Source organism: Cheilinus undulatus, linkage group 13, assembly GCF_018320785.1.
Source record: "Cheilinus undulatus linkage group 13, ASM1832078v1, whole genome shotgun sequence".
NCBI lineage: Eukaryota > Metazoa > Chordata > Actinopteri > Labriformes > Labridae > Cheilinus > Cheilinus undulatus.
The window spans coordinates 276,560-295,127 of record NC_054877.1 but is presented as its reverse complement, the minus strand read 5'-3'; the positions used below and the strand labels follow the sequence as shown (position 1 = coordinate 295,127).

At 42.5% G+C, this 18,568-nt stretch overlaps 2 protein-coding genes and 1 long non-coding RNA gene across 3 annotated transcripts in view; 1 reads left to right on the top strand and 2 right to left on the bottom strand.

The window, feature by feature from the left end:
* The window catches only part of LOC121519840 (scavenger receptor cysteine-rich type 1 protein M130-like), a 46,703-nt gene extending 31,414 nt beyond the window's left edge, over positions 1 to 15,289 (bottom strand). Inside the window, exons 1-4 of the mRNA XM_041802868.1 lie at positions 15,251 to 15,289; positions 14,361 to 14,666; positions 6,371 to 6,641; positions 5,447 to 5,751 (exon numbers count right to left, since the gene is read on the bottom strand). Of these exons, the coding sequence (XP_041658802.1) occupies positions 5,447 to 5,751; positions 6,371 to 6,641; positions 14,361 to 14,666; positions 15,251 to 15,263 (895 nt within the window). The 5' untranslated portion in view covers positions 15,264 to 15,289. The remainder of the gene's footprint in view (positions 1 to 5,446; positions 5,752 to 6,370; positions 6,642 to 14,360; positions 14,667 to 15,250) is intronic.
* On the top strand, positions 2,574 to 3,477 carry LOC121519712. Its single transcript, XR_005992734.1, has 3 exons — positions 2,574 to 2,767; positions 2,943 to 3,035; positions 3,303 to 3,477. It is a non-coding gene; the product is annotated as an uncharacterized LOC121519712 (long non-coding RNA).
* Positions 15,290 to 17,623: 2,334 nt separating the features above from the next.
* LOC121519839 (scavenger receptor cysteine-rich type 1 protein M130-like) lies at positions 17,624 to 18,568 on the bottom strand. The gene is made up of 2 exons (XM_041802867.1): positions 18,556 to 18,568; positions 17,624 to 17,973 (listed from the first exon to the last, which is right to left on the bottom strand). The coding sequence occupies exons 1-2, from the start codon at positions 18,566 to 18,568 to the stop codon at positions 17,624 to 17,626; spliced, it is 363 nt and encodes a 120-aa protein (XP_041658801.1).

The following is an 18,568-nucleotide window of genomic DNA, read 5'->3' as shown; positions in this document are numbered from 1 at the left end:
CCCATGTCTGTAGCCCCTTTTGTTGCTGCGGTATAAGCCTTCAAACATGCCCTTGGGTCAAGAGTCAAAGGGCATTATTTTAAAACAGGGGTCATGTTGAAACCTCATCTTCACATATGGTACTCTCCAGGATGAGACCTTTCCAACCATGTATGATGTTCAGCTCTAAGCCAAAAACTGAAATAGTCTCACGTCATAGGCATGGGGTCTTGCAGTCATACTTTCACAGAGGTCTTTCAAAGCCCAGTACAGAAAATGTTTGTTTGTTTTTAGTTTGTTCATTTGTTTGTTTGTTTATTTTTGTTTAAGTTTATATCATAAAATCTGTGGAACTACAGGCTTGGTTTAGAATTCTGGCTTAAAGTAAAAATCTCTTATGCTCTTGTCCATATTAATTCATCCTAGCACTTTTAATCCTTCTCTCCTTACAAAAGAGTTAATCTGTCATACTTCATTGTTTTAATATTCAGTTTAATGTCTTTCATATCTTTTAAACATCCCATGTGCTTGTTCTAAGAGCCAAAGAGCAACAGGTTGAACAGGTCAAAAGGCTTCATGTAGGCCTCAAATGTCAAATGAGCTCTTTTAAGCACCTTTAAAGGGAGTTTTTAACACCAGTCTTGTTCCCAAAGCATACAGCATGTAGTGGAGAATGTCCCTCTGTCTTTTGGAACATGTTCACTCTTTTTAACACCGTTTTTTGATGTTTTGATAAAGAGATTTCAATTGTGAAAGGTAGTGAAGTGAAGTGTCAGTATTTGTCGCTCCAGGAGTGAGACTATGTTGCTGAAGGAGGAAGGTCCAAAAAACGCAGCGCGAAAGATGAGGAAACCGTGTCAGCTAATGTCCGCAGCGAGATGACACAGTGTGCTTAAGTAAAGAAAGTTGTATGTATATAGTAAAACCTTATTAAACTGTGTAAAAGGAAAGTTTTCTGGGGTAATTTACTCCAAGCAGCGGGTTGGATCTTCCTCGCCCAGGGTGCACCTGCCAGACCCGCCCGGCTTTTTGGGACTGAAAGTACAACTCCAAGTGAGACCTTGGGTTTTCGTGTTTTGGCCGGCTGGATGCTCGTTCGAGTAATCGGCAATAAGGATTTGGATTACTTTTGATGTTTTTCTTTGGACCGACGGATTTGGGGTTTGAGAACAACAAAGCGCAACCGGGGCAACGGACTTAAAATACGACATTTAAAAGACATTAAAGACTTCTGGACCTTAATGGTGAAAGCCATATTTTCTTATTTCGTTTGGGGTTAATTTTATGTTCATTTTGCATCGGTCAGTGTTTAATTTTACTGGGTACTTTGTTTGCTTTGTTTGGGTGTTTTTAAGTAGAGCCAGATTGAAATATTTTCTGTTAATAAAATAGCTAGTTAAGCTTGTGCAGCTTCAGTGGTATTCACTATGTGATTTAAAATCTGGACATTCTTATCAACTTGTATTTTATCATTTCATCAGGACTGAGAGTATTGTATGGTATGCCCCCTGCTGGTCATACATTAAATTAAAATGCTCAAAGAGGAAAGTTTCATGTTTTCCAAATACAGATATTTGTTTCAGAATTGTGAGTACCACTGCAGTAACTATTTCCCTAAAACACTGTTAATGTTTTAATAATATGAAATTAAAGTTTGATGAATGGTGTTAGAACTAGAATGCCCACTAATGTTTAACAAAAAAGGCAATAGTGGAGCAAAAGGAGGCAATTTTATCCTGAATTTTTTTTATAACTTAATAACTAATATTATGTTATAAAACTGCAATTCAAATGTTTTATTTTTATAAGCTATACAATAAAGGAAGAAAATGGCAAAGAAAGAAGAGGTTCCCTATCATGTTAAGTAGTGGTTGGCCCCCCCCCACTGCTCAGGAGCCAATGGGAACTTATGACTCTCACCCCTTCAAACTGGACAAGTGGCCAGAGGGCTCATAATCACGTGAAATCAACGCATCGTTAACGCGTTGTTCACGCGTTGACAACACGTAAACAACGCGTGAAAAATCGACGCGTTTTCTACGTGTTGTTCACGTGTTTTTCTACATGTTGTAGACATGTAGTCACGTGTTGTTCACGTGCTGTTCACATGTTAGAATTCGCGTGTTTGTGACCTGGATGGCCTTCGATACCAGTTCGCTTCATCGCGTCTACGCCCGAGTTCAAATATCTGAACTCCGGCGAATTTTCGCGCCGCGATGGCCAATCAGCACGGAGATCCTCCGGCATCGTCACCGGACGTCCCTGATGGAGGGCCGGCCCGGAGGAAGCGGCTCATTCAACCCGAAAATGGAGCAGAGACCGGGTTTGTCTGTTTCTGTGTGTGCCCTGAGCTCTACCACACACCCTGCCTGTTCCACCGGCACAGGAATAAAATGAGATCGCTTGGAGGAAAGTCAGTGAGGAGGTCGGGTTGCTCTGTAAGTTGCACAAACATCCGTCTATCGCTCGTTTTCTGCCATCTATTACCAGGTTAGCACCATAGTTAGCACAGCCCCAGTTAGCATAACACCGTCAGGCATGCTAATTTCCCCCTCACTACTGGACAGTTGTGTGTTTTATTCAGGTGGGTTATGATGAAGGAAATGGAAGAAACAGAGGGACACGTATTTGCAGAAGAGGAGAAAGGAGACAGAGTGGAGGAGTGGGTCGGGGGCAGGGCCATCAGGACCCTCCATCACCAAAGGGGGACGAGCAGTAACATGGAGAGGGGGGTCGAGGACAGTCGGGCTGCAGAGGACTTCCATGAAGATCAGGGCCAGCAGATGAGGTATAAAGTTTGTTGACAGCACACACAGCATGGAAATATTTAGGGACAAATGTCTTCATAGGCTACTAATGGAAAGTTGTCTTCTTTTGCCACTTTGTGGACAAACAAGAATATAAATAGTGTCATAGCTGAACCTGTGTACTGTGTTCATATGTACACTTTTGTATTTTATCAGAACATCATGTACTCCTCTCTGAAACACTACTACCTGCTGCTGCTTCTGCTCCTCCAACACCTGGCCCATCCACTCCAGCTGCTGTTCCCACAGGTATGTCAATGAATAGAGCCACATCAATCAACAAATGATGGATTTGGTATTAAACTGATCATTCTGAGCACTTTAAAGGAGGAGGGAAGTAATCTATCACAGCTTTCTTTAGAGCAGATATTTTATAATGTAATTCATGCATGTATGTTTATCTTTGGTAGAGCTAGTGCTGCCTCTCATGTCACAACCTGATCCTTTTCTGTGTGTTTCCTTAGTAGTATTCGATTGATTACAATAGTATCACTAAATATGTTGTTTCCATTACAGAGACCCCAAGGAGGAGACCCCTGAGTGACTCCAGACAGCAGCTGATGGAGGTGGAGAGGATGTTGCTGGAGGCCCTGAGGACCAGTCCACCTGCAGCAGGAGGTGGAGAGGATGTTGCTGGAGGCCCTGAGGACCAGTCCACCTGCAGCAGGAGGTGGAGAGGATGTTGCTGGAGGCCCTGAGGACCAGTCCACCTGTAGCTTGTTGACCCCTTGACATGTGATTTTAATTTTCAAATCACTACATCAGGGTGTTTATGTGCTTTAAACATACAAACAACAGCACACACATGTCTGTATTGTGTGTATGTATGTATATATGTATATGTTGTGGCGAGCTGTGATGAGATATGGATCAAAGACAAGCTCTGTAACTTCAGTATGTCCTCATACAACAGACATAATCAGTGACCTTTCAGTGGAGCAGTGCCCCCCGCCCACTCACGTGTCATTTTTCACTAAAAACGTGAACTAATGAACAAAACATGCAAAATCACTCCCCGGAGACAGGTGAACAGGTATCTGCAGCTGGGATAATGTCTGTCCTTGGTATCCTGGAGTGATATCATGGCACTGATTCAAGCTAACAGGGGCTAACCGGGCTAGCCGACATCCAAACGAAGCTCCTGGAGAAGATGGTGGTGGACTTCTCCGAGCTGTGCAGGTCTCCCTGGATCCGATGCACCCAGACACGGCGAGGTCCAGCTCAGCCATGTCTGTTGTCAACTGTTGCCGGATGTGGGAGCAGAAAGCCTGTCCCTTCTCGTGTCTTTTGGCAGCGAGATTGCTCGCACAGGGCGAGTTTATTCACATGTGCCATTCGCGAGAATTGAAAAATATCAAGCAAGTAAACTCCCTCCACTCGCGCGTGTAATTTGCATGAATTGAGCGATCGTTCACACCAGGTGTGTACGTATGGTAATGCTGAGGCCTTCTAGCTACAACTACACACACAAACTCAACCTGACTCTAAAGCAGGGTTGGACAACTGGGGGCTGGGGGGCCATGGACGGCCCTCCACCTCATTCAATGTGGTCCTGAAATCAAAATCAGTTACCAATAAATTATTAACCTTAAGCAAACATTTTCTTTATTTTTTATTCATTTAATGTTTTTGATTTATTTTTAGTTATTCCATTAAAAATTTAAAATTTCTCTCATTTCATTTTATTTACTATATCTTTAAATTTATAATTTTATTATATGTTAGTAATTTATTTTTCTTTTTTATTTCTTTATGTTTTCATTTATTTCATTGATGTCAATATTTCTTCCTTTGTCTTTTTCATAGATTCTGTTGGCTGCAGTTGTTGCTGTAAAGCTTTTCTATTCATCACTAAATGCTCTTGTAGAAACTGTGTGAGTAAAATACCAAGTGAGGATCATGTTGAGTGAAAAAGCAGCTGTAAATTGATTTAGTTCTGTGTATATCTCATGGAAAAACTATTTCTATTTGCACTTGAGTTTAAAAACATGAATGTTGGTCTAATAAATCCTGAGGAAAGCTACATCTTCTTCCTGTTGGTGAATGTTTAGGAATCACAGGGCTTAGATTGATGATCAATCCAACAATCTGGAACAATCTGGCTCTTTGTCATTGACTTTAAAATGAATGCGGCCCTCTTGGTGACCAAAGTTGTCCATCCCTGCTCTAAACAATCTAAAGCTGGACGCCATTAAACTTCCTCCACTTCAATCCAAGCAGCACTGAAGCTGTTTTTAGCTTGATGACACCAAACAGAGCCCTAATAAATGGAACCATCAGTCCACGTTCTCACAATGAGGAAGAGTTTTTACACATCCTTCCTGATGTAGACCCTGCTCTAGGTTTCAGAAGCTCTAAAGTGGATCTGACTGACCCACATTTGGAGAGTGAGTCCAACTTGAAGCCAACAACTGGTCTGGTCTTCCTGGTCTGTAGTCTCTTTCAGTCTCAGCTCAGAATAACTGGTCCGTCTATATCAGAGTCTACCTGTGCTCCTCCTCTCTCTTCCTGTTTCTTTCATATTCCTGTTCAATCATGCTTTCATCTGTGTGTGTCTCAGTCAGCTGCTCCACTTTCAAATGTGCTTTCAATCATTCATTTCACTCATTCATACTTTCAGTGGGACAACAAAGGGAAGTCAATCAAAGCTCCAGCTCTACCTGAGCAGGTGAGGCCAACAGCTGTAGCAGCTGGACAGGTGTTTCCAGTCAACCCTGAGTCTGGACAGTCCAGGAGAGCAGACTCGTGGCCTTCACACTGGAACTTCTTAGTCCAGAACGGAGCCTCCACTCCTCCAAACATTCCCCCCTTGAAGACTGAAGGAGCCCCACAGTCCAGCTCCCTGCAGACCACCTGAGCACCCTGCAGGTCCAAGTCCTCCTCACACACTGGGGACCAGCGCTGGTCAGACCTCACCTCCAGTCTGCCTGAACACAGACCAGTCCGTCCACCAGTCTGACAGAGTCTGTGGAGATTTAGGAGAGAGAGAGAAGTTGATGCCAATCTAAAAGCAGTCCTTTCTCTTCACTGGTTCCTGTCCAAGCTCGGCTGTAGGAGGATGGTACCAGGCTGAGACAAGGATCCTGGTCTTCACTCAACAAGATTCACAACAGAGCAGATGGAGGAGGAAGTTATCCTGATGAACTAGTGAGTACAACTGCCTACATTTCAAGCTTTATTTCAAATCCATTCAAAACATTTTTGAATGTGTTTCATTTCCTCAAAAATCTGTTAGAGCTCCACAATGATGGACTCCAGACCACCTGTTTGATGATCAAATGTCTTTTTCTCACATTTGCTGTTCTCAAAGTGTTTGTGAATGAGCACAGCTCTTTGAATCATGTTTCTGTGTTTGAACTCTAACTCACAGTTTACCATTACAGAGGTAGAAACAAGGTCTAAAGGCAACAATAGTTAGCACTCATTCAAATGTGGATTTATGGACAAGAGAAAATCAGCAGGACATGTTCATATGAGACTCTGTAAACATAGTGATGTGAAGGACAAACATTCAGAAACATTTGGACACTAATGAGTTAATACTGATACCTGAGCAGGTCATTTCTAGACCATCATAGCTGGACCGATCCCCTGTTGTCACACATTCCTTTAATGTAGATTTAGACTCTACACAGTCAGGGTCGATCTCCCACACAGGTCTGTAAGTGGATTTCTCTATCTGTCTAGATGAAACAGCAGAGCCACAGTCCAGTCTTCTACAAATCACAGCTGTGACCTTTAGAGTCCAGGAAGGGTACAGGGGATCTGCTGGTCTCCACTCTCCTTGGTATTTGATCTCTAGTCTACCAGAGCAGGTGCTGGATCCTCCCACCAACCGGACTTCATCATCAGGGTCTGAGCAAAGACAAGGAAACAGTTGAGAACAGACAAAGGGGGTCCACTTCAGCTCTCCTCCAGCAGATCTACAGTAAGTTGTGGAGTCCCTCAGAAGTCAAAGCTCAGCCCCGTTCTCTTCTCAGCTTTACATTTTCACATCAAGTTCAATAATCCACACACACAATATCTTTACCACTGTAATGCTGAGGACTTCTAGCTACAACTACACACACAAACTCAACCTGACTCTAAAGCAGGGTTGGACAACTGGGGGCTGGGGGGCCACGGACGGCCCTCCACCTCATTCAATGTGGTCCTGAAATCAATATCAGTTACCAATAAATGATTAACCTCAGGAAAACAGTGGAAATCTGCCATGAAAGCATGAGAACAGAAACATTTCTCATATGATCTTATCTGACATGATTAGATTAGGTGTATGTCATATTAAAAGTAAATCTGTAGTATCCACTTTGTGATTTGGAGGTGGGCCCGAACGCATTTCCCTGATCGCCACAGGTGCGTGGGGAGGAGACTATGGTTTGGACTGGTCAGGGTGCCCGCGAGAGACCCGAGTTGTTTGTCGGCCTGTTTACGGATTAGATTGGGAAACCGGACTGTAAGGACCATCGGGACAGTCCCGTGTAGTTAACTGTTGTCATAAAACATCCTTTATGAAGTGCTCAGGATACAGCTCTAAAGCGCGATCTGACACGCCCACATTTGATCTGTTTTGTTGGATTACAAACTGTTTTTCCAGTTGGATTACCGCTGTACCTTCTTTCTGTGGATTATAACTTTTCATTTGGATTATTAACTCAACTGTCTATCCACCTGTGTTCCCTCCTCTCTCTTCCTGTTTCTTTCATATTCCTGTTTGAATCATGCTTTAACTGTGGGTCTCAGTCAGCTGCTTTTCAAATGTGCTTTTTTATCATTCATTTACTGTCATATTTCAGTGGGACAACAGAAGTCAATCAGCTCCACTCTATATTTGCAGTAACAGCTTAGCAGCTCATATGTTTCCAATAACCCTTTGTCTGCAGTCCAGGAGAGCAGACTGGTTGGCCTTACACTGGAACTTCTTAGTCCAGAATGTATAACATTCTTGAAGACTGTAAGGGCAAGTAGCTTGCAACAACAGTGGCAAGTCATTAGTGTCAAAGTGTTCACACATGGGGACCAGTGCTGGTCAGACCTCACACTCAGTCCTGCCTGAACACACAGAAATCCTACCAGTCTAGAGTCTGTATATCACAGAGAGAGAGAGGAGTTCACTTGGGGGAGGATAGTACAGAAGGTGTTCCTGTATTACCCCAGGAGGGCAATGCTGTGAACCCAGACATTAGTTCCGGTAGCAGTGAGGTATCTGCTGGTGAGCAGGTGGAAGTGGATTTGAGGGGACTCCACCCTCTGGAGGAACAGGCTGTGGAAAATAAAGTGGATATTTCACAGGCAGAGTGGGACAGTGTCCAGAGCAGTATGAAGGAAGATGAGCAAAAGCTGAGCGCACATGAGGCTAACTTCAGGGACTCAGTTACTAGCTTTCTAAATAGAAAAACTGCCTTCAGAGAGTATGTGGGTGGGGCACTTGCAAAGATTGAACAGGATTACAATGAAAAAGTAGCCAAACTAGAGAAAAGTGTAGTTAGCTGTTTAAAGCGTAGAGATGAGCTGTGGCAAAAGGAGGTTAAGGCCTGTTCCTCACTAGCACCTTCAGAGGGAAACAAGGTCTAAATGGCAACAATATTTAGTATTCCTGGTGTATCCCCATTCTACTCCAAGCCTCCAGTCCGTCTGGATTTTCCCACGTTTGGACCAAGTTGTGAAACTGCTGAAGTTCTGAGTTTCGTGGAGCAAGCAGAGAACTTTTTGGAGCTCCGCCCTCTCTCCAGCCCAGAACTAATGGGAACTTTGTCCTCAGTTTTGAAAGGTCCCACGCTCAGCTGGTGGAAAGCTGCAAAAACTCAAGTAAAGGACTGGGCTTCATTTAAGGAGGCCTTTGTGAACGCTTTCTTTCCCATGGACTATATGGCAGAGGTGGAGGAAAAGCTGAGGGACCTGGTACAACAACCAGACCAACGCCTTCGCAACTTTGCCTATGATTACCAAGCGCTGTGCCTTAAATGGAAACCTGACATGGCTGAAGATGAAATTGTGAGGGGTATACTCAACAACATAAATCCAAAAGTCGCTGGCTGCCTGAGGGGAAGTGTTCTTACTGTCCGGGAACTTGTCAGAGTGGGTTCCTTGGTGGAGAGAGACTGTACCAGTGCTAAAGGATATTGGCAGAAAGTTCACGCCTCCTCTGACAAAACCACCAAGAAAGGCCAAGACAAAAAAGACAGTAACAAGTCCATCGCAGCAATAGTTCAACCGCAGCCATCCAAAACTCCAAAAGCCGAACTGTTGTTGGTTCCCCTCACCATACACAACCTGCAAGGAGTAGCGGTAGTGGACACCAGGAGTACCTACATCCACATGAGAGAAAGCCTTTGGAAAGAACTGCAAGGTGCCCAGAAAGCACTCCTGCCAGCGGTGGATCAGAGATTCGTGATGGCAGATGGTACGGTTCACGCTGCCCTCAGCAAACAAAGCTTCAGGCTGGACTGGCATTGCCGGCAGCTGACGATGGAGGCACATGTGATGGAGGACAGACATCTTGCATTTTCCATGATAATCGGACAGCACTTCCTTACTGAGGCTGAGGTTATATTAAACCTGGCCAAACGAGTCTCTGGATTACGTACTGCCAGTGGATACGTTTTTCATCCTTTCCTGCTGCCGTCCCCGATGATGAACCGATGGACTAAAACGGCCGAGTCTGTAAACCTCTATTATGTGCCACGGCCTGGCAGACTCCTGCCCTGTTGGACTTCCTCTCCCATTCTGACGTCTATTGAGGTTGAACCGCCTGCCAAACTCGAACAACTCGTGACTGCATGGCCCACAGTAACTTCCAGTAAGCTCGGCAAAAGCACGCCTCAGAAGTCAAGACAAGTCAGCCCGTCTCTTCTCAGCTTTACAGGGTTTTCACATCAAGTTCAATAAAAACACAATATCTTTAAGAGCATGTAATGCTGAGGATAACATTATTGAACTACACACACAAACTCAACCTGGTCCTCTAAAGCAGTGGTGGACAACTGGTGGGCATCCACGGATGGCCCTCCATTTTGAAAAGACTGTCGGAAGCTCAATGCCAAAACACTCCCCGATGCCTACCCCATGCCGATCAACCATGAGATCCTAGAATCACTGGAGGGTGCAACCTGGTTCAGTGCCCTGGATCTACAGTTGGGCTACTGGCAGATCGCTATGGGTGAGAGCAGCAAACAAAAAACTGCCTTCATCACCTCCCTCAGACTCTTCCAATTCAAACACATTCCCTTTGGAGTCCGCAATGCAGCAGCCACCTTTCAGCGATTGATGGAGAAGGTGCTGGGAGAGCTGAGAGGCAAGAGGTGCTTTGTGTACATCGACGATATTATCGTGTACTCGCCCTCACGTGAACATCTCCATGACCTGAACTCTGTCTTCCAAAAGTTGCAAGTGGCCAACCTTAGCCTAAACATGAAGAAATGCCAGTTCTTCAAGTGAAAACTCAAGTTTTTCGGCCATATTGTGTCGTCCAGAGGTGTTGAGGTGGATCCATCCAAAGCCGTGGCGGATTTCCCTGTCCCGCAAGATATCAAGGAGCTACAGGGTTTTTGGGACTCACTGGCTGGTACCACAAATTCATCCCTGGCTTTGCTAACATCTCTGCCCCTCTAAACCATCTAAAGAAGAAGGTTGTGGAATGGAAGTGGACATTTGAATGCCAGGCCAGCTTTGGTGCTCTAAAAGTGGCTTTGAACAACTCACCGGTCCTGGCGCAGCCCAATCCAAACCTGCCTTTGCAAGTGCAGACAGATTCCAGTGAGGTCGGCCTGGGAGCCATTCTCTCACAAGTGTTTCCAGAATGAGACAGGGTGGTGGCCTATGCCTCTAGAATGCTCCGAGGTCCTGAGAAGAACTACTCCACCTCGGAGAAAGAGGTGCCTTGCTGTGGTCTGGGCCGTGGAGAAGTGGAGGCACTATCTAGAGGGAGTGCACTTTGATGTCTTCACAGACCATGCTGCTCTGGCTTGGGCTTTCAACTGCCCCAAAACTACATCCCGTCTGACACGCTGGATACTACGCTTGCAGCAGTTCACCTTTAAAGTGCACTATCGAAAGGGATGCCTTAACACCGCTCCTGATGCCTTGTCTCGCTCATGTGAATCACAAGCCAAAGAACTCTCCCTGTCTTGCACTTACTGGATGGAAACACAGTAAAAATCTGCCAAGTTCCTTGGATGAAATCGCCAAGGCACAGGGACAAGATCCCGAGGTCAAAGAACTGAAATGCAGTGACACAGGGCAGACAAAACAGAATCTGACAACGTTTGTTCAACATCAAGGGATACTATACCGCCAAGTGACACTGAAAGATGGTGGAAAGTATCAGCTAGTGGTCCCACGGGCCATGGTGCCAGAGTTCCTCCAGTATTTTCATGACAATCCCTTGGGGGGGCATCTGGGGAGGTTGAAGACCCTGCTGAGAGTGTTGGAAGTGGCCTGGTGGCCCAGTGTGCGCAAAGATGTATGGGAGCACACAAAGGCCTGTGAGATCTGTCAGTGCTACAAACCAGAAAACACAAAACTCCAAGGTTATCTCCAGTCCACACAAGTTAACGCTCCAGGTGAAATGTTGGGGATGACCTGATGGGCCCGTTTCCTCAGAGTAGAAAGGGAAACTGCTTCCTGGCGGTGGTGGTGGACTATTACTCCAAGTGGGTAGAATTGTTCCCTTTACAAGACAGTAAGACCCCACGGTTGGTCAGGTTACTCTGAGAGGAAATCTTCCCTTGCTGGGGCGTGCTGAAGTACCTTGTGTCAGACAGAGGTCTGCAATTTACTGCCGGCATTTTGACAGAACCCTGCAAGGTTTGGGGTGTTGTGCAAAAACTCACCATAAGTTACCACCCTCAAACCAATCTCACCGAGAGGTTCAACAGAACTATCAAAACGATGATCGCCTCCTTCGTGGGTCCTGTGCATGACACATGGGATCAATGGCTGCGAGAAGGGCCCCTGCAAAGACTGATTCACCAACCGCCCAATACCGAGCAAAAAGCCTCCTATGACACAGTTGAACGACAGCAGAAACTAGCAGAATAAGTTCAGAAAAGGATGGGGATACACCAGGATCACCAGGCCAAATACTACAACACCTGTAGAGAAGAGGTGAAGTTTGAGCCTAGTGACAAGGTATGGGTTCGTGCTCATCCACTCTCCAAGGCTAGTGAGAAGTTCTCAGCCAAGATAGCTCCTAGATGGGAAAGGCCAGCTCCTACTGAGAGGAAGCTAGGACCAGTTAATTATTTGGTCAAGTGGAACGATCTGCCTAATAAGCAGGTTGTAATTAATGTGGCAAATCTAAAGTTATGTTATGGAGTCAACTAGTAGCCTCCGGCAGGAGAGGGGGACTCTGTAACATTGCCACAGATTAGGTGTATGTACTATATTAATGAATGTAAAATGTATTGCATGTGGGTAGTCACCACTTTGTGAATGGGAGGTGGGCCCGAATGCATTTCCCTGATTACCACAGGTGCGTGGGGAGGAGACTATGGTTTGGACTGGTCAGGGTGCCCACGAGAGTTGTTTGCCGGCCTGTTTACGGATTAGATTGGAAAACCGGACTGTAAGGACTGTCTAGACAGTCTCGTGTAGTGACCCTTAGGATAGTGGATAAAAACTTTGTGCGAATCTTCAGTAGCGCTGATACAAGCGAACAGGAGCGCGCACGAGAACACGCCGCCCCGCTTTGATCTGTTTTGTTGGATTACAAACTGTTTTTCCAGTTGGATTACCGCTGTACCTTCTTTCTGTGGATTATAACTTTTCATTTGGATTATTAACTCAACTGCCGCCTGGATCTACCACCTCCAGTGCCCGCGGGTTGGACTCGTCACTAGGTTTGACTGTAACTGTGGGACTAAAGTGCTGGGTTCTGGTTGGGTTTTCTGGTCTTTATCTGTTTACTGATTAAAATAAATTATGTTTTCAAATTTCTTTTGATTTTTACACATAAAAAAAACATATCACAATTTTGGTATTGATTGTATTTACTTATACTTTTTCATGTCTTTTTAAAATTTGTTTAGAATATACTTCATTTTCAGTTTCCTGATTTCAACAGAATTTTTTTTTTTAATGTTAACTTCCAAATTTCTTTTGTGTCTTTATTTCATTTTCTTTTTCTCTTTATTCATGTTTTTCATACTTGAAATTTGTTTTTTAATTTCATCTACATCAATTTTAAATGTTTTTGAAATTTGTTTTTAAAATATTTTATTTTCAGTTGTTTTTATTTCAACAAAATATGAATTTTATTATTAACTTCAGACTTTTTTATTTGTGTATTTATTTCATTTTCTCTTTTTTATTCATCTTTTTATACTTTTAAATTTATTTTCATTTATTTTTTAAAGTATGTTCATTGTAATCTATATTAGTTTGATTTCATTATAATTAGAAATTTAGTCATTAAAACATTAATTTCTTGTATTTTTATTTCATTGTCTAAATGTGATTTTACTTCTTTTTTATGTGTCATTTGTTTCTGCTCTTCATTGAATTCCTTATTCAATTGTTATTCATTTAATGTTTTTATTTAATTAATTCTTAGTTGTTATTTCATTAAAATTTGAAATTCCTCACATTTTAATGTTTCATTTTAATATTTTTTTAATTTCTAATTTTAATTGTATCAAAATTGTTTATTTTTCTTTTTTATTTCTTTATGTTTTCATTTATTTCATTGATGTCAATATTTCTTCCTTTGTCTTTTTCATAGATTCTGTTGGCTGCAGTTGTTGCTGTAAAGCTTTTCTATTCATCACTAAATGCTCTTGTAGAAACTGTGTGAGTAAAATACCAAGTGAGGATCATGTTGAGTGAAAAAGCAGCTGTAAATTGATTTAGTTCTGTGTATATCTCATGGAAAAACTATTTCTATTTGCACTTGAGTTTAAAAACATGAATGTTGGTCTAATAAATCCTGAGGAAAGCTACATCTTCTTCCTGTTGGTGAATGTTTAGGAATCACAGGGCTTAGATTGATGATCAATCCAACAATCTGGAACAATCTGGCTCTTTGTCATTGACTTTAAAATGAATGCGGCCCTCTTGGTGACCAAAGTTGTCCATCCCTGCTCTAAACAATCTAAAGCTGGACGCCATTAAACTTCCTCCACTTCAATCCAAGCAGCACTGAAGCTGTTTTTAGCTTGATGACACCAAACAGAGCCCTAATAAATGGAACCATCAGTCCACGTTCTCACAATGAGGAAGAGTTTTTACACATCCTTCCTTATGTAGACCCTGCTCTAGGTTTCAGAAGCTCTAAAGTGGATCTGACTGACCCACATTTGGAGAGTGAATCCAAATTGAAGCCAACAACCGGTCTGGTCTTCCTGGTCTGTAGTCTCTTTCAGTCTCAGCTCAGAATAATTGGTCCGTCTATATCAGAGTCTACCTGTGCTCCTCCTCTCTCTTCCTGTTTCTTTCATATTCCTGTTCAATCATGCTTTCATCTGTGTGTGTCTCAGTCAGCTGCTCCACTTTCAAATGTGCTTTCAATCATTCATTTCACTCATTCATACTTTCAGTGGGACAACAAAGGGAAGTCAATCAAAGCTCCAGCTCTACCTGAGCAGGTGAGGCCAACAGCTGTAGCAGCTGGACAGGTGTTTCCAGTCAACCCTGAGTCTGGACAGTCCAGGAGAGCAGACTCGTGGCCTTCACACTGGAACTTCTTAGTCCAGAACGGAGCCTCCACTCCTCCAAACATTCCCCCCTTGAAGACTGAAGGAGCCCCACAGTCCAGCTCCCTGCAGACCACCTGAGCACCCTGCAGGTCCAAGTCCTCCTCACACACTGGGGACCAGCGCTGGTCAGACCTCACCTCCAGTCTGCCTGAACACAGACCAGTCCCGTCCACCAGTCTGACAGAGTCTGTGGAGATTTAGGAGAGAGAGAGAAGTTGATGCCAATCTAAAAGCAGTCCTTTCTCTTCACTGGTTCCTGTCCAAGCTCAGCTGTAGGAGGATGGTACCAGGCTGAGACAAGGATCCTGGTCTTCACTCAACAAGATTCACAACAGAGCAGATGGAGGAGGAAGTTATCCTGATGAACTAGTGAGTACAACTGCCTACATTTCAAGCTTTATTTCAAATCCATTCAAAACATTTTTGAATGTGTTTCATTTCCTCAAAAATCTGTTAGAGCTCCACAATGATGGACTCCAGACCACCTGTTTGATGATCAAATGTCTTTTTCTCACATTTGCTGTTCTCAAAGTGTTTGTGAATGAGCACAGCTCTTTGAATCATGTTTCTGTGTTTGAACTCTAACTCACAGTTTACCATTACAGAGGTAGAAACAAGGTCTAAAGGCAACAATAGTTAGCACTCATTCAAATGTGGATTTATGGACAAGAGAAAATCAGCAAGACATGTTCATATGAGACTCTGTTAACATAGTGATGTGAAGGACAAACATTCAGAAACATCTGGGCACTAACGTGTTCATACTGATACCTGAGCAGGTCATTTCCAGACAGTAAAAGCTGGACTGATCCTCTGTTGCCACACATTCCTTTAATGTAGATTTAGACTCTACACAACTAGGGATGATCACCCACACAGGTCTGCTAGAGAATTTCTTTATCTCTCTAGATGAAACAGCAGAGCCACAGTCCAGTCTTCTACAAATCACAGCTGTGACCGTTAGAGTCCAGGCAGAGTACAAAACAAATGCTGGTCTCCACTGTCCATGGTGTTTGATCTCTAGTCTACCAGAGCAGGTGCTGGATCCTCCCACCAACCGGACTTCATCATCAGGGCCTGACCAAAGACAAGGAAACAGTTGAGAACAGACAAAGGGGGTCTACTTCAGCTCTCCTCCAGCAGATCTACAGTAAGTTGTGGAGTCCCTCAGAAGTCAAAGCTCAGCCCCGTTCTCTTCTCAGCTTTACATTTTCACATCAAGTTCAATAATCCACACACACAATATCTTTACCACTGTAATGCTGAGGACTTCTAGCTACAACTACACACACAAACTCAACCTGACTCTAAAGCAGGGTTGGACAACTGGGGGCAGGGGGACCACGGACGGCCCTCCACCTCATTCAATGTGGTCCTGAAATCAAAATCAGTTACCAATAAATGATTAACCTCAGGAAAACAGTGGAAATCTGCCATGAAAGCATGAGAACAGAAACATTTCTCATATGATCTTCTGCTACTGATATATATTTAGATATTTTATTACATTTTTATTTAATTAAAAAATTTCAAATATTTCCAATTTCTTTTGATTTTTACACACAAAAAAAACATATCTCAATTTTGGTATTAATTGTATTTACTTCTACTTTTTCATGTCTTTTTAAAGTTTGTTTAGAATATACTTCATTTTCAGTTTCCTGATTTCAACAGAATTTTTTTTTTATGTTAACTTCCAAATTTCTTTTGTGTCTTTATTTCATTCTCTTTTTCTCTTTATTCATGTTTTTCATACTTGAAATTTGTTCTTTAATTTCATCTACATCTACTTTAAAGTGTTTTTGAAATTTGTTTTTAAAATATTTTATTTTCAGTTGTTTTTATTTAAACAAAATATGAATTTTATTATTAACTTCAGATTTTTTTATTTGTGTATTTATTTCATTTTCTCTTTTTTATTCATCTTTTTATACTTTATAATTCATTTTCATTTATTTTTTAAAGTATTTTCATTGTAATCTATGTTAGTTTGATATCACTATAATTGGAAATTTAGTCATTAAAACATTAATTTCTTGTATTTTTATTTCATTGTCTAAATGTGATTTTACTTCATTTTTATGTGTCATTTGTTTCTGCTCTTCATTGAATTCCTTATTCAGTTGTTATTCATTTAATGTTTTTATTTAATTAATTCTTAGTTGTTATTTCATTAAACATTTGAAATTCCTCACATTTTAATATGTTTCATTTTAATATTTTTTGAATTTCTAATTTTAATTTTATCAAAATTGTTTATTTTTCTTGTTTTATTTCTTTATGTTTTCAAGTATTTCATTGATGTCAATATTTCTTCCTTTGTCTTTTTCATAGATTCTGTTGGCTGCAGTTGTTGCTGTAAAGCTTTTCTATTCATCACCAAATGCTCTTGTAGAAACTGTGTGAGTAAAATACCAAGTGAGGATCATGTTGAGTGAAAAAGCAGCTGTAAATTGATTTAGTTCTGTGTATATCTCATGGAAAAACTATTTCTATTTGCACTTGAGTTTAAAAACATGAATGCTGGTCTAATAAATCCTGAGGAAAGCTACATCTTCTTCCTGTTGGTGAATGTTTAGGAATCACAGGGCTTAGATTGATGATCAATCCAACAATCTGGAACAATCTGGCTCTTTGTCATTGACTTTAAAATGAATGCGGCCCTCTTGGTGACCAAAGTTGTTCATCCCTGCTCTAAACAATCTAAAGCTGGACGCCATTAAACTTCCTCCACTTCAATCCAAGCAGCACTGAATCTGTTTTTAGCTTGATGACACCAAACAGAGCCCTAATAAATGGAACCATCAGTCCACGTTCTCACAATGAGGAAGAGTTTTTACACATCCTTCCTGATGTAGACCCTGCTCTAGGTTTCAGAAGCTCTAAAGTGGATCTGACTGACCCACATTTGGAGAGTGAGTCCAACTTGAAGCCAACAACCGGTCTGGTCTTCCTGGTCTGTAGTCTCTTTCAGTCTCAGCTCAGAATAATTGGTCCGTCTATATCAGAGTCTACCTGTGCTCCTCCTCTCTCTTCCTGTTTCTTTCATATTCCTGTTCAATCATGCTTTCATCTGTGTGTGTCTCAGTCAGCTGCTCCACTTTCAAATGTGCTTTCAATCATTCATTTCACTCATTCATACTTTCAGTGGGACAACAAAGGGAAGTCAATCAAAGCTCCAGCTCTACCTGAGCAGGTGAGGCCAACAGCTGTAGCAGCTGGACAGGTGTTTCCAGTCAACCCTGAGTCTGGACAGTCCAGGAGAGCAGACTCGTGGCCTTCACACTGGAACTTCTTAGTCCAGAACGGAGCCTCCACTCCTCCAAACATTCCCCCCTTGAAGACTGAAGGAGCCCCACAGTCCAGCTCCCTGCAGACCACCTGAGCACCCTGCAGGTCCAAGTCCTCCTCACACACTGGGGACCAGCGCTGGTCAGACCTCACCTCCAGTCTGCCTGAACACAGACCAGTCCCGTCCACCAGTCTGACAGAGTCTGTGGAGATTTAGGAGAGAGAGAAGTTGATGCCAATCTAAAAGCAGTCCTTTCTCTTCACTGGTTCCTGTCCAAGCTCGGCTGTAGGAGGATGGTACCAGGCTGAGACAAGGATCCTGGTCTTCACTCAACAAGATTCACAACAGAGCAGATGGAGGAGGAAGTTATCCTGATGAACTAGTGAGTACAACTGCCTACATTTCAAGTTTTATTTCAAATCCATTCAAAACATTTTTGAATGTGTTTCATTTCCTCAAAAATCTGTTAGAGCTCCACAATGATGGACTCCAGACCACCTGTTTGATGATCAAATGTCTTTTTCTCACATTTGCTGTTCTCAAAGTGTTTGTGAATGAGCACAGCTCTTTGAATCATGTTTCTGTGTTTGAACTCTAACTCACAGTTTACCATTACAGAGGTAGAAACAAGGTCTAAAGGCAACAATAGTTAGCACTCATTCAAATGTGGATTTATGGACAAGAGAAAATCAGCAGGACATGTTCATATGAGACTCTGTAAACATAGTGATGTGAAGGACAAACATTCAGAAACATTTGGACACTAATGAGTTAATACTGATACCTGAGCAGGTCAT